General features: G+C 42.6%; 1 protein-coding gene across 1 annotated transcript in view; it reads left to right on the top strand.

Annotated features, from left to right (window-relative positions):
- Positions 1 to 2,891: 2,891 nt before the first annotated feature.
- Positions 2,892 to 15,348, top strand: part of sgcz (sarcoglycan zeta) — a gene marked incomplete at both ends in the record, with an annotated part of 373,691 nt that continues 361,234 nt past the window's right edge. Inside the window, one exon of the mRNA XM_083984150.1 lies at positions 2,892 to 2,930. Within this exon, the coding sequence (XP_083840276.1) occupies positions 2,892 to 2,930 (39 nt within the window). The remainder of the gene's footprint in view (positions 2,931 to 15,348) is intronic.

Raw genomic sequence — 15,348 nt, 5'->3', positions numbered from 1 at the left:
AAAGGAGCCCATGTGAGAGAGAGGGGTTGAGAGAGTGCAACATCAAAAGGGAAACAGAGAGAGAGTGAGAGCGAGCAAGGGAGATCTGGGGATAGAGAGGGATCGGAGGCAGAGAGACAGTGAGAGGGGAAGTGAGAGAGAGAGAGGCGTGTATCAAGAGAGCTACCAAAGAAAAGAGGAGAGGGGAAGGAGCAGAGAGAATGAGTAAGGCATTCATTAATATGATGTTCGTTATCTCTGACTGACTCCCTTAACAAATGTTCCTTTGTGTTCTCTTGTGTGCAATTCAATAGGCCTATAGCTGTGCGTGTGTGTGTTTACCTATGCATACGTGTACATCGAGTGTGTGCCCACTCTAAAAGAAAAATACACCAAATTGAACACCAGCCGACTGCACTTGAAGCCTATAGGACTTCACACTGGCATAAAGTGGAGCGAACTGAAATGATCCCTAATGCAGAGGCTTTGAAGTTGCAGTGGAAATCTTTGTGGAAGAGAAACCAAGACCACATCTTGGAGTGGTAGAAGTTGTAGATCGGTAAAGTTGTCTTATAGCAAATATAATGCATATTTTTGCAGTGTCAAACTCAATTACATCCATTAATTTTTTGGGATATCCTGTAGCGACATTGACTTTGACATTTTTAATTGTATATAATGAATTGAATAAAGAGGTAACTGGTGTTGAAGTGAAATATGCAATGTTTGGGTTTTGCACCCAATATAAATGACAAATACATTCTAAAAGGGGTGATAATTTGTGGGGTTTAAATCCTCAGCAGGATATGGGGCGATGCGATAATCATATCCCTTCTTGTTACAGCATGGCAAGGTGTTTTCCGCTTGGTTAGCAGCAGAGGAGGTCCGAGTCTATGAGAGAACATTATTCAGCATATCCTACCTGTCTAACCTCGCCTGCAGTCATCATATCTAATGTGATAGGTCAGGAGGGCAGGAGTAAAAATTATTATGAGCAAAATACAACTGCTGAAGATGGCAGAGTTCTGCAGATTTGCACACTACAATCAGCAATTCATCAAAAAAAGTAATTAAAACTCACATTCTGACTTATAGAGTGGGATTAATGGTTTGAGGAACATTAAAAATCTGCTCTCCAATTTATTGTTTATTTTTTTTACATTCTTCATTTTATGACATTGTATCACAAACCTTGAAAGACAGCATAGTCCCTGCTGGTCAACTAACCAAGAATTGCACTATAGACATTAACAGTGCGTCTCACTGCTCCCTGCTTCTCTCCTCCTCTTGCCACCTTACCTAGTCTCTTCTCTTTCTACTTTTTTTTCTCATCTCCTCTTTCCTTCTCATCTGCTCCTCTCCTGCCTCCATGCACATCTTCTTTCCCATCATTCCTCTCTCCTCATTTTGTCCTCTCCTCTCTTCTTCTCCTTTTTGTTTCTCACCTCCTCTTGCCACCACACCTCCCGTCATCCTCATCTCTCCTCTCCTTTCTTTATACTCTCCGCCTCACTGCTCTGCTCTCCTTCATTTGGTTCCTTTCCTCTCCTAATTTTGTTGCCTTCTCTTATTTTGTCTCTTTTCCACTTCCTCCTCTTTGCTCTGCTCTTCTCTTATTGTCTTTCTCCTAACTGAGAAGGTGAGTGACAGATAATCAAAAGCCCCAGTGGTCAGCAGGCGGCGACATCTTATGCAGAGGAAAGAAAGACAGAAAGAAAGAAAAAAAAATACAACCTTTAGCAAAACATCAGGTAACCAGTTTCGTATACATGAGCATGACAGTCCCAATCTGCCCCCCTCTCTCTCTCTCACACACACACACGTGCACGTGCACACACACGCACACACAAAGGGGCAGCAATCCCAGACTTTCTGCAACAGCCTTCCAACAGCCTCTGCATTTAAATCTTTCTTGTCTTCTGTGGCAAAGCAGCATTTTCGATTCATCTACTTGATTAGACCCCCCACCCCTCTCTCTTTTTGCCCTCCCTTCCTCCATCCCACTCTCTCTCTTTGGGTCACACACACACACACACACGCACGCACACACACACACACACACACACACACACACACACACACCAACACACCGGTGCGTCAGTCATTGGAACAATATACAGCATAAACCTTCCTTCCGTCTCTCGTCTCAACTCTCGGAGCCCTCCTCATCTCTGCTCCTCTCTCTCTCTCTCTCTCTCTCTCTCTCTCTCTCTCTCTCTCTCTCTCTCTCTCTCTCTCTCTCTCTCTCTCTCTCCCCCCTTCTCTTTTCTTTCGGGGGGTGGGGGGCTGGTATCTCTGGCGGTTTGCCGCATGGAAGTCGCCCAGGCAAGGCACAATATCAGCTGTCTGATCCGGACTCCTTCTCTCCAGTTGCCGACCACCGCACGAGCAGACACAACACCACACCACTCACAGTCAGTGGGATTCAGCGGGATATAACGGCATTTATCCGTCTCACGACTGACAGGAGAGACTATTCCCCGGCTTCATTCCAGCCGAGGGGGGATATTTCTTACTCAGATGTAACAACCACAACAACAAATAAAGACGTACCGGATCGTCAAGTGCGTAAAAGCTTGAAACATTCTGTTCTATTTCTATTTATTTTCTATTCTCTTCGTCCCCTGCACGGACAAACCGGGGACCGGAGGAGGGGGGGCACCTCCACGGCATGGAGTCCTGATTTTACCAAGCGACCCACCGGGAGGAATGAAACTGAGAAAATACGTCGTCGTGGTGGAATATTAATAACCCAGACCTGACAACAATCCAGGGGATGTTGCAGCTGAGTTTGAGACTCTAGAGAGCATCCCAACTTTCTTGGTCTCAATTTTTAATCTCTTTCCCTCTCCTCCTCTACGCCCGTGGGACTTGTATTTTCGTGACTGATTTGCAGCACTTGACTCTCTGTCATGGACCGGTCGACGTCTTTGGATATAGAAGCGCTCAAGGTAAGGCGCTCTCAGCACGGTGGCGCGCACTTGTTCCCGAGTTGCAGTCCCCAGCTGGATGGATGGGTGGATGGATGGATGACTGAGGGGCTTGCTGGGTGATTGCAGATGATGGGTGGCTGGTCGGGATGATTCCTATCACTATAGGTGGCTGGGAGAGTGAGTGATGGTGTTGGGTTACTGTTGAACAGGCGGCTGGATGGGTGACTGTGCCTGTTTGGAGTTGGGTAACCCAGGGGCTTCAGGATGCTGGGGAGCAACGGTGGGCAGCACAACACAACTCTAGGTTGATTTTACATTATCCAAAAGCACATCGCTCCCGCTCTGCCTCACCCTCTCTCTCTCTCTCCCCCGCTCCTATACAACCCACATTCTGTCTGTGTCGGATCGGGAATAACGAGAAGGAGAGTGTGTAGCCTATGTCAGTATTCAGTGCGTGGGGTGAATTTCAATCTGCTTTGCTTGCACGGAGAGTTGTTGCAGAGAGCTGCTGTGGGCGTCGCTGGGACGCTCGATAGTCGGGACGGATTTGCCCGACGGGAACGCACCTACTGTGCAGAGGGTCTGTGTGAAAAAGAGGAGAGCAGCGTGAGGGAGGAGAGGATAACGTTACCTTGTTATCACCCCCCACCCCCCCGCTCCCAGCTCCCAGCTCTCGCACACAGTGGCTACATACAGTTTTTTATGTTCATTTCTCAGTTCAGTCTATTACCTGCTTCAAAGTACAAAGTACAAAATTATTTCCTGTCAAGAGAAAAAAATGTGTGTGCGTGTATGTGCGCGTGCTATGAAAAGTGGGGGCTCTGGGTTGCAGTTTATGTAGCTCTCCTCTCTCTGTCTCTTGCTCTTGAGTTTTTCCCCTCCTCCCCAATATGAATGTTTGTGTGTGTGTGCATGCGTGTGCGCTGCATGTTTGTGTCTCTCCATATGTCCAACCTCACGTGGGCATCATGCCAGTGGAGATGAGGGTAGTGGGCTGAGCAAGGGTATGTGATGCTCAGTTAAAACCTCATTTCACCTCAAATCCAGGGAGGCAAAATTATCTGCAACTGAAAAACTTTGTACATGTGTGTATCATGCACTGCATATACATGAGAACTTAATAATGTAAAAACTTGGAAAAGTACATTTTGAAGCTAGGCAACCTCTCTTTCTTTCCTTCTGCACCAATAGTATGGAAATTTATGCTCAAATTTTGCTTGCAAATCCCATTTGTATAAGCTGTTTTGGTGTACAAGTGTGGTTGTGCCCATTTGAGTGTGTGTGCGTGGTGTGCATGTGTGTGTTTATTGTCACCTGAAGGCATCCAAAACCTGCAAGTTAGCATTTGAGTGACATAATGAGAACTGTTTACTGTAGTAAAAGCATTGGTCAGCACAGGCCTGAAAACTCGTATACTGTATAATAGTGTAGAGGTGCAGTAGCCAATGACTGATAATCAAAGCAATAACAAGACACAAACTCCAGGCAGGTCTCCCCAGACACTAAAAGCCACAAGTGTACTGTACACCCGCTGCCATAATGAGTTTTCATCAGGTATAGTAATGTAGACGAGGATTGTGCACGGAAATGTCCATTTTCAATGTGCTGCTGCTCTTACCGATAACCATGTGATTGAGTAAATCAGCAAATCGATGCAATTCCCCAAGGGTTTGACATTTCAAGTAGCTTTCTGTGTGATCAAATTTATGAGAAGGGGACCTTGATACTGTGCTGATGCACTGTTCCAAAATGACTTTGTCTCGTTGTAGATTCCAAAAATGGAAATTGACATTCTGATTTAAAAATGACCTTAACTGTTAGCCAGTGAGCTTAACCTGCTGGAGGAATGTGTAAGAATCGATGTTTTTGACACCTGTATTATGGGCTGTCTGCTCATTACATCTTCTCTGCAGCATACGGTGGCTGAATGTATATTAGTATTACATCATAATTCTGTGCTGTACTGTACATATAATTATGTAGACTATTGTGGACATCTGATGTTCACAATGGTGATTTTTTTTCAACAAAAGTCCAAATTATGTAACAGAACACACACAGAGCTGCTGGTGTTGTTTGCTTTGGTAAGCCTGATAAATGTAAAAAAACATTTATTCCTCTGCAGCGGCATCAAATGTGTTGGCCCACCCATAACTGTAGCTTTTATTCAGCGCTTAACAAGAGACAAAATGATGAACAGCGGTCATAGCCTGCTGTTGGAAACAGCAGGCTATGACTACATTCTGACCATCCCATACAGACAGACATACACACACACACACACACACACACTGGAGAGCCTCTTACAGCAGAACCAGTAGCTCAGCTTCAGCTCCTTTAGTTAGACTTCAAAATTATCAGACCTGCACGCCCAGAGGGAACTGAAGAACTTGAAGATCACAATACTGCGTTAAAAGGAAATTCTAATATTTTTCATCCTGTTCTCCTGTTATTGTAATTGCAGTGACCCCTACCTCTTCCACAAGTAATGCTAACTTTGCATTCACCTCCACAGTTGCAGATAAACTAAACTAAACTGCAGTTACATATATCATTTCTAACATGTGCCTCAGCAAACAAAGCTATAAGCACAAAAATTATTCCCTCGCGTTAGCTACTGTTATTGATAACTACTGTTTTCTATTTATGATAAAGTTTTAACAAATTAGCAAAATTTCCCTCTGTGGAAATCAAGATCCGCCTTTCAGCTCCCCCAACAGACTGCAGTGGGTGGCCAGCGCTCCAGTCTCAGCCCTGGCACTGTGAGTCCATCGCTCTGCCCCTTGAGTTTAAAGGATTTCCGTTCATTTCCACCAGTCCATCTATCTATCTATCTGCTGGTGGTTTTCTGCAGAGCTGGTGTCATATCCTTGGCAGTGCTGACAGTTCCCGAGTCCTAGTGGAGACAGTGTATTTGTGTGTGTACTTTCGAGTGCCAACTACCTACAGTATGCCTGTAGCTTTTGTTTAAGTGAAGGTCAGGGAAGGGAGAACATGGATGTTTGTGTGTGTGTGTGTGTGTGTGTGTGTGTGTGTGTGTGTGTGTGTGTGTGTGTGTGTGTGTGTGTGTGTGTGTGTGTGTGCTTATCTATACTTGTGAGAATTCCTTCACAACCCACTGCACTCATGAAAGCAGCAGTGTCCTCTCAAGTATAAAAGTGTGTGTGTGTGTGTGTGCATGTGTGTTGTATACATTAGTGTGTACACATTTTTTTGGTCAGCTGGCCTTTCAAACTTTGAAGTTTAACTGGAGACAGACATCAATCCAATCTACTGAAAAGCCTTTTTTTCCCCAGCAAGCCTTGTTTTTGTGTGTGTACAGTAGCTGTGTGTGTGTGTCTGTGTGTAGCTATGTGTGTATGCGTGTGTGTGTGTGTGTGTGTGTGTGTGTGTGTGTGTGTGTGTGTGTGTGTGTGTGTGTGTGTGTGTGTGTGTGTGTGTGAGAGAGAGAGAGATAGAGAGAGAGAACCTCAAAGAGCAATAACAGGAAATGAACAATGAACAAGGGCAACGGCCGAACACTGGGAAGACACTGAATTATATCAAATATACAAGTGGAATGTGTGTGTGTGTGTTTGTGTGTGTCTGGATTTGACCAAAGACCTATCTGCTTGTAAATCAGTGCAGGTTTCAATATCAATGGAGCAGTTTAAGTGCTATTGATCTTTAGTAATAGCTGCACCATAAATTATATGCAGTATAATAAAGGCAGTCAGATTGAATTTGACCCTCTAGATCAGAGGCTTTCAACTTGTTACAGGAGCAGGTCTTGGAAAAACAAAGAGTAGTTACATTTTGTTACAATAAGGTCAAAATTATAATTTGACCCTGAAGGAACCAGTTCAGTTCACCTCATATCTTTGTTGTCAAAGAAAATATAATCATTTTTGTAGCATAAAAACACAAATAGGTGGGGGAAAAAACCCAATAAGATGATCAGAATAAAGGGTGCATGGTACTGTTGTTTCAACTTACTTATCTTTTTAGTTAGTTGATATTGTCATTCTGCAGATTCTCCTTCCTTGATCCGTTCACTTATGATAATGCAAATTTCCAATATCTTATCTTATCTTATCATATCTTATTTTATCTTATCTTGTCTTGTAGTAGCAACGAACACAAGGAATAAAGATTAAAAAATAGATTCTACACTTTGTGAAGAACTATGATATATCAGAATTAAGAACATTATTAGGGGATAAATGAAAACCCAAGTTTGTTCTACTTACTTAGTTCTTTGTATCTTTCATCAGAAGGGGAACAACAAAGGAAAGAAGTTCATTCTGTATTTACTCTACCATGACAGTTTCCGCTGGCCACTGTGACCAGCACCAGCCTCGGACATATACTTCAATTATTTTTTCAGCCAAATAAAAATGAAGGACCTAGAATTAGTGTATTACCTCTAAATTACAATTAGCTGACAATGGGGCTGCTAGACAAGACATATTTATCAGATACTCTGACCATTTTACAGGCCAACTAGATTTTCAGAATAGAGCAGAACCTCCAAATGATAGTTAGTTACCTGCCAAAGTGGCTGGCAAAGTAAACCAACTTATGGTACAAGCTTCAGCCAGAATGAACGAGCATTTGCATGGTGGCTGCTTTCCCACCCTGGTTGCACTCTTTCACACAACCCCATTTGGTAACCACCCAGTGCAGCCACAGTTTTGCATTTCTGGCCACTGAGCAGCTCAACTGGAGCAATTGGGGGTTCAGTGCCTTTTCCAAGGGCACTTCAACAGTAGCTGCTGAGGGATGGGAAGACATTAGTCATTCATTTAAGCCAGCCAGCCCTAGGCCTTCCTCTCTAACCTTCAGGCAAGCACAATTCCTCATCTGTGTATCAGCAGGCTCCAGTCAAACTATGTTACGAGCACAAGCATAAACCACGCATGCACTGATGACTTGATGTGCTGCAGTGTGGAATACGTTATATTGTGGTGATAGTCATGTTTGTTAAAGCTGCCAGTGTGACAGCTGCATAATTTGAAAAGTGGGCACCTCACTCTGAGCCAAGAGACGTCATTCCTGTTACAGCGGAGCTTTCCCAAACATATACTTTCATGCTCACTACATTTCTAAAACTACAGCCACAGATAGGCTACAATGCATTCGGATTACTGAAGGCCACACATTAATAACAGAGCCTCCTCCAGGTGCCAAATGGTCCAACAGCTTTGTAATAAAAGGCAGGCACACTTGGGTTTAACTACCAAGCAGTTTGTCAACCTTTGCAAAGGGACCCCAAATGCATCACCCCGATTTATTTAAACAAAAATGAATTAATTACATAGGTGGGAAAATATCATCATTTATAATTCATTTGGAGGTCCCTCAGCACTCCTGCAAAGAGAATAACAGAGACTATAAAACTGAGACTAATGGCAACTTTCTAGTCTAATGTACACTGCTGTGGTAACTCAAACAAGTCAGCTGAATGTGTCAAGTGATTTATTCATCTACATTCATGCTCTCTGTTGTTCATTGACATTTACTGATCTGACATTGTCATGAAGTCTAATGTATAATCTTTTGCTTTCATTCTTGATGATAACGTCATTGCAAATCAGAAATAGTTGCAGCAGTGTAGCGGCTTTTAGAAGCCAGCAGGTAGTTATTGCTTAGCTCATTATGTTTGTTATAACTGTAACACATTCATTCCCTTACTCACCTGCATATTAAACATAATTAAACACATATTTCTGTCACATTGATCATCCATACAAGAGCTTTCAGCCAGCACCACTCAGTCATTCCTATTCAAAAACCTCTTAACGTGACATAAGCAAAAACAAACCAAAAAATATTTATGTACATGCAGGATACTGTGTATTTTATAATACTAGGAAACAACTGCAAATACTTCATGGCACTTCATGCAGAATAAATTTGGTCAGTCACCTTTTTTGTCCATATCTGTCCATTTAACAGTTAATTAGGTGAGTCTTGCAGAAATGCCATTATCATTACACAGTAGCGTGTGTCTGTGTGTCTGTGTGTGTTTTTGCTGAGCAACAGAGTGAAGTAATTTACACTGTGGTTCCCCTCACCTTCACATTACTTGCAATGGCTGACTTCTGTTTGTGTGTGAGCTCCCCGCCACGCTACACAATGAAGTGGCTGAAGGTAAACTTAACCAGCTGTGCTGCAACACATTTAAGGAAAATACACCAAGATTTTGGGAAATGCGCTTATTTGTTTGCATCCTGGGAGTTAGATTAGAAGTTAAGAGTCTTTTTCTTCCCTGTGTGCTCCCTTCAGAAGTAGCTTAGCAGGATAGAGAGAGGCAAACAACTAGCCCAGATGCACCAAAAGGTACTCTCCAATATGTCAAGTGTATTTATGTATTTAATACTTTATTTACAGTAATGACAAACCCCAGTTACCTCCTACAGCTTCTCATGGGTGTTGTGATTTTGCATTTGATATACTTTGAGATGCCATATTCCTCAAAGTATGTTTGGGTAGATTGCAAACAACCAACTGTCAAGACAATTTTGGAGACAAGCTTCTTCTCTGGTTTCCAGTGTAAACAGGTCCTGTCCTTCTACCCTGCAATTACTGCAAATGAAAGTGGAAATTGATCCAACATTGGGAAGGGCAGAAAAAGCATATGTCCCCTAAATGTGTTAAGGCTTGTGGCAAACACAAACGCAATAGGCGTCTTTTGATCGTTATTCTTTGACAAGCGACAGTGCACAATTAGATCAAAACCTATGGAAGTTAATTGTTAGACTTATGACGTAAGAACTCCCTTTCATCTGTCAATTAGTGTAGTAAAAGCATTTTCATTTATTCTAGGGGGTCTGTGCATGTAATTTATTTCTTGCCTAAGGCCACATACTATATTAAATACAAGTCTGTCTGTGTGTGTTGTACTGAATTTTCTATATCTTTTATAGTGCATTTCCTCCACAATTGCCTGTGATTGTTTTTAATTAATTTAGCTACTCTTATGTCTAGAAAAGAATGTGCTGCTGTCACAGTTGAAAACATAAGCTGGCTTGTGCAGAAGGGGGCAAGAGGCATTTAAAACCTAAATATAAATATATTCTAAAAATATATTAAGTCTTCATACCATTAAACAGCATCATTGTGTTCATATACATTTATAGCTCCTCAAATTCTGGTAAAGCTCCATCCATCCATTACATATGTACTATTTAGCCATAAAGGACAAGTGGTCAAAATTAATTTTCTGAAATGTGATGGTGGTGAGCACAGAATGTAGATTGCCATCTAACAGGAGGACTTGGTGCAATATGTTATTATGGGCCAAAAGGGTGCTGTGTAAATCTTATGGGTGTAGGCAGGTGGCAACCAGAGCAGGTGTAGGTGAGAGTGATGTTAAAAGCACAAGCCTGTGCATACCACTAACCTAGATGCCATCTATTATCATTATTAGTACAATGTCCACTTGAATGTTGGGGTCAAACTGAAGGTTAATGAGCTGTGGAACTGAACGGGGTAAATTTAATTATTTTTAAGAAATACTGGCAGTGCCAAGCCAATGTTTCACAGAAACCAGTGAGTCCTGCCAGTTAAGATGTGTGCTCTGCAAGTAAATTTGGAAGCTAAACACACTCAGCATGAAATTACACACTGAACACAGACTACATTCAAGCCGAATTTACCGAAGCATCCAAGATGTTTAAGGGACACAGGCAGCATCCGCGGAGTAACAATTACTGATACAGAGGCCCTTTCAATCCCGCAGGGAAGAAATTAAAGACACAGAAGGTGTGTGTGGGGATGCATTAGTCCACAGTAGAAGTGTACCTGGGGAAATGAAGGCAGAGTAGGCCGCAAAGGTGTTTTGTAAGTGGAGAGAAAACATGTTGATGCTGGACTTGGCCCTGGGGAGGCTCCAAGGTCCACTTCAGTGAACACTGGTAATTGCAGAATCACATATACAGGCCTACAGATGAACACTTATGAGGTAGCCTATCATAGCAACTTATCACACATACTGTACTGAAATGAACACAAACACATGTTTGCCTCAGGCGTATTTACTGTAGACCTTGGGCCGGGCTTACCTCTCCTGGCAATAATCACACACACACACACACACACACACACACACACACACACACACACACACACACACACACACACACACACACACACACACACACACACACACACACACACACACACACACAGCCCAAAGCTCCCAAATGAGCGCTCAGTCTTAACAGTGACTGATGCCTCACCTCACTACCTGCCACTCAACCATTCCTCTGTAAGCCTCAGGGTGTGTGTGACGGTGTGTGTGACGGTGTGTGTATGTGTTCCCGTGAGTGTGTGCGTTTGTGTGACTGTTATTTCCCATGTTAACCAACCCTGGCATGAGGTAATACTCTGTCCGCTTCATGTTCTTGACATACTGTTGGAGCTCCACGGTCAGTCATTCTGACGCCTATGTGTGTGTATGTGTGTGTTGTTCCCAATGCTAATGAATATGTATTTGTCTACATCTGTGTCATATTGTGTTATACCTTTTCTAGCAGCAAATGAGAGCCTGTATAATGCATCCACTCTTACATTTGGCCTATTCACATGAAGATTTTTCTACTGCACCACAGTGTTGTTTTGACTTTCACTGCTGTCACTCTGTACGCAATTTTTTCCAATTCAGGCAGTATATGTATTTATGTGGGTGGTCTCACAGCCCCAGCCTCTCCTTACTCCCTGATGATAACTACCACAACAACAACAAATAAACCAGTGTATAGTAGGGGAGTATAACAGTTTCCCTCTATGACCTGTGTGAGAAGTCTACTGGAGGTGTGTGGATTGTTGCTTTGGTAAACGTTACTCAGTTACTCAAATTTGTCTCTAGGAATTTGGATGAAGCCAGCCGTAAGATATTGATGTACAATCACAGCCCTCATACACCTAAATCACAATGTACATTAACTCTGCAACAGAGAATAGCTGAATGGGTATAAACTCCATAATACAAAAATAGAAAGTGTAAAATAAGCTGGTGCAGAGCCTACAAAAGAAGCACTTAAAGTGTTTCCTTACAGCCTCAGATGTAGACTCGTTTGCGGATGAGCACAAAGGCTGCTGCGAACACTGTGTATTTTTTCTGTACATAGATCGCGAACACTGTCCGATGATGAAGCCTTCATCACACACTCTATTTGTGAATGCAAAAAGTATTGCTGCCTTTCTGGTCATGAGATCTCATTAGTGGTTGAGATATTTTTTTTATGATAGAGTAATCGTATTATTCCAAATAGCTTAATGAGGAGCAGCATTTTTGTGCTCATTCAGATGGACCACACTAGAATGACCATCAGAAAATTAGATTTCAATATAGGCTCATGCTAGTAGTTACAGTACCTTGATATGTCAGATTGGTTGATTGCTCGGCCTTGATTTTTACTATTGCTCTGGTTGTGGCATTGACACTCAAATATTTATGGCATATCAGCTGGCCAAACCTGTGACATACTGCATAAATCACTCCTTATATAATAATTTCAAACTTTATGTACAGTTAATACTTAACTGTGTGCAACTGATTTATTGAAAGTCTAAACTTTTTCAATGACTAGCCATGAGCATTTGTCTTTCAGGGTTTCATATGTACTTTTTTTTCTTTTTCTTTTTTTTTTACCTGCTTCCACTGTAAGTCCTTTTGAGACAAGGTAATAATTTTGCCCCTGTCCATGTGATTGAAATGATGTATCTTTTCATCTGCAGCCTAAATCCCTGCTCCTGCCACCAGCCTGTTCACTACATATAGAGTATTAGACTTTAATATGAGGTGTATCCCACCATGAAGGGGCATTTTCATTTGTCATTACGTGCACTGCTGCAGGCTATGTCCCCTTGTCCAGCAATGACAAGTTAATAGACTGCTTTGCTCCATGGGGCTAAATAGGGACTCACATCCATTATTAATCTCAGTCATTTAATTTTGCCCAAATTGCCATGATCATTGAAATTATTTGCAATATGACTCAATTTGTCAACAACACTATAATTTAATATCGAATTATACCACGATGACAAGGTAATCATGATCTGGTAATTATTACCTGATCTTGCTATGGCAGGCAAATAATTACCTGTGTTTTTGTCAGTTACAGAAATCAGTGCCTCTTTATTGTGGCTTTGGTGCAAACACAAAGGCCGATTTAGCAGATTTTAACATTGATTATGAGGGAGAGTGAATGTTGTTGAGCTACAGGGGCACATTTGCCTTCTTGTTTATTAATATTCACTTTAGTGCTTCTTTTTCCTGATTTGTCTTATGGTTGTCTGGTGATGGACCTTCCTCAAAGCAAAAACAAGTCTTCATAACCTTTTACTGCTACCACAACATGCTTTTTTTCGCATCCTGTAAGACCACTGCAGCCACAGCCTCTCTGGCAGTGGCCTATCCCCTCATCCAGGTATCCATCTGTTGCTACATGATACCCCCAGGCTAACTCTGTCTAAAGGCCCTCCCTTTGTCAGCCCCACAGGATCCCTCACTGCAGGAGTCCAGCAGCAGGTTCTAAGTCACAAAATCGACTGTAAACACAACTGTGTGTGTTTGAGTGTGTTAAGGAAAGTTAGGGAAAGAGATTTGAAGACTTCAAGAGACTCAAACCCATGGCTGCTCCGGTAAAGGTCTTGATCCATATGGCACATGCTCTACCAGGTGTGCGTTGTATTTTGTTTGATGACCGCTTCAATACTGCCATGCAACTACTATACTGTACCTTTACACAACATAACTTCCCCAGCCTCCCCCAGCATCCAATCCAGCAAAATATAATAATTCTGCATATCTTCATGCTGAATACACATTTTCCAAAAACCCTGCAGAAAATGATCAAAAATCTATCCATCTATCTGTGTTACTGACGTGGGAGATGTACATAATTGTAAGCAGATAAGGGCCTTGTTGCGCCATTTTGCCCCCCTGTCTATTCAACCTCCAGCTCATACATGTGGCATAACCTTTATTCCCTGATAACATTTAGTTTGTCATTTCCTTTCAGCAAGCCAGCTATCATGTGCCCCAGCGTAGCTATCATTTACAGAGACTGTGGAGTGACACTGGAATGACAGGCTAATATTCGTCTTTTCAGACTCAATCTTGTCCTGTCTGTCAACCCCCCCCCCCCCCCCCAACCCACCCTAAACCACAGTCTCTGCTGCTACTCATGACATGAACTCAGCTCAAGATCACAGTCAACAAAATATTAGGGTGGGACGATTTTCAGCCTGGTTCATAATCAACTGTGCACACTCTGTCAATAAGAGACAAGGACGTCGTCCATCCAGGAGGCTACTGTGGTTTAGCCAAATCAGCACGGCGGTGTTCATTATATTCAAATGTGGTCAAAATTGAGATGATGATTCAGTCAAGGTCCAGACTCGGGCACTTCATTTTCTAATGACAGTTTTAATGATTTAAAACAACACCTGCAGTAAAGCCAAGCATCTTTACATTATCCTACCAACTGCACAGTGCATTTATCTGCTCACTGTATCTGCTTTCCTGTCCCTCAGCCCCTTGACAAGTAAATCATTTCCTCTCCTGCTGTGACAGCACAATCCCGATGTCTGTCACTTCTACAGGCCAAGCAGGGCCACACACACACACACACATACACACACACACACACACACAGAACATACTCACACATATACACCACAAAGTATGAACAGGCAATCACATTACACACATGCCAGCATCCACACACACACACACACACACACACACACAAACACTTTTTGTCAGAGGGGATTCTCGCCCACTCAAGGGCAGAGCGGTGACACCTCATCATGAGCCAAATGAAGCAAGAGTGGCAAGGAGAGGAGGAGGTAAAGAGGAGAGATGGAGCAATGGATGGAGCGGAACGAGGGAGCAATATGGAGGTGGATGAGTGGAGCTATACGCCAGCGAGGCAACCAGCACCAGTCGCCAGCTTTCAGGGGCATGAAATAGGCTCGGAGGAAATGTGGAGGGGCTGAGACAGAGGGGAAAAGTGAGGGCGGGGGTGTCTGGAAAAGTGAAGAATGATGAGAGAAAAACTTGTGTGAAAGGAGAATATTTTGTTCCTGGTTCTACAAAACTCTGTGAAGGGATATATTGCCGTAGTTTCAAGTCAGTTCTATGTGTGTAAGGTGACAGAGCAGAGGAATGTGTGCTCAGTCATAGTAAAACAGGGGATTAATGTGTGACCTTCTGCGAACTGTAATTGATTATATGATGATTTACTGTAGCATTCCTTTTTATTTTTGAGGCAGTGTTTGGCTGAGTATTTAAAGAGGAACTAAGCAGGATTTCTCCCGTGGCTATGCTACATTTTTACCTTAATTAAAAAACTCCGGAGTAATTGTGATCGTTAACTACATGACTTGTGACTTGTTACAAGTGGGAACGGAGGCTCTCTGCCTTCCACCAGTGTCTCATGGC

This window comes from Trachurus trachurus, assembly GCF_905171665.1.
Source record: "Trachurus trachurus genome assembly, chromosome: 1".
In the NCBI taxonomy this organism is placed as follows: Eukaryota; Metazoa; Chordata; class Actinopteri; order Carangiformes; family Carangidae; genus Trachurus; species Trachurus trachurus.
The sequence above is the reverse complement of the archived record's forward strand: the minus strand, read 5'-3'. Positions and strand labels throughout refer to the sequence as shown.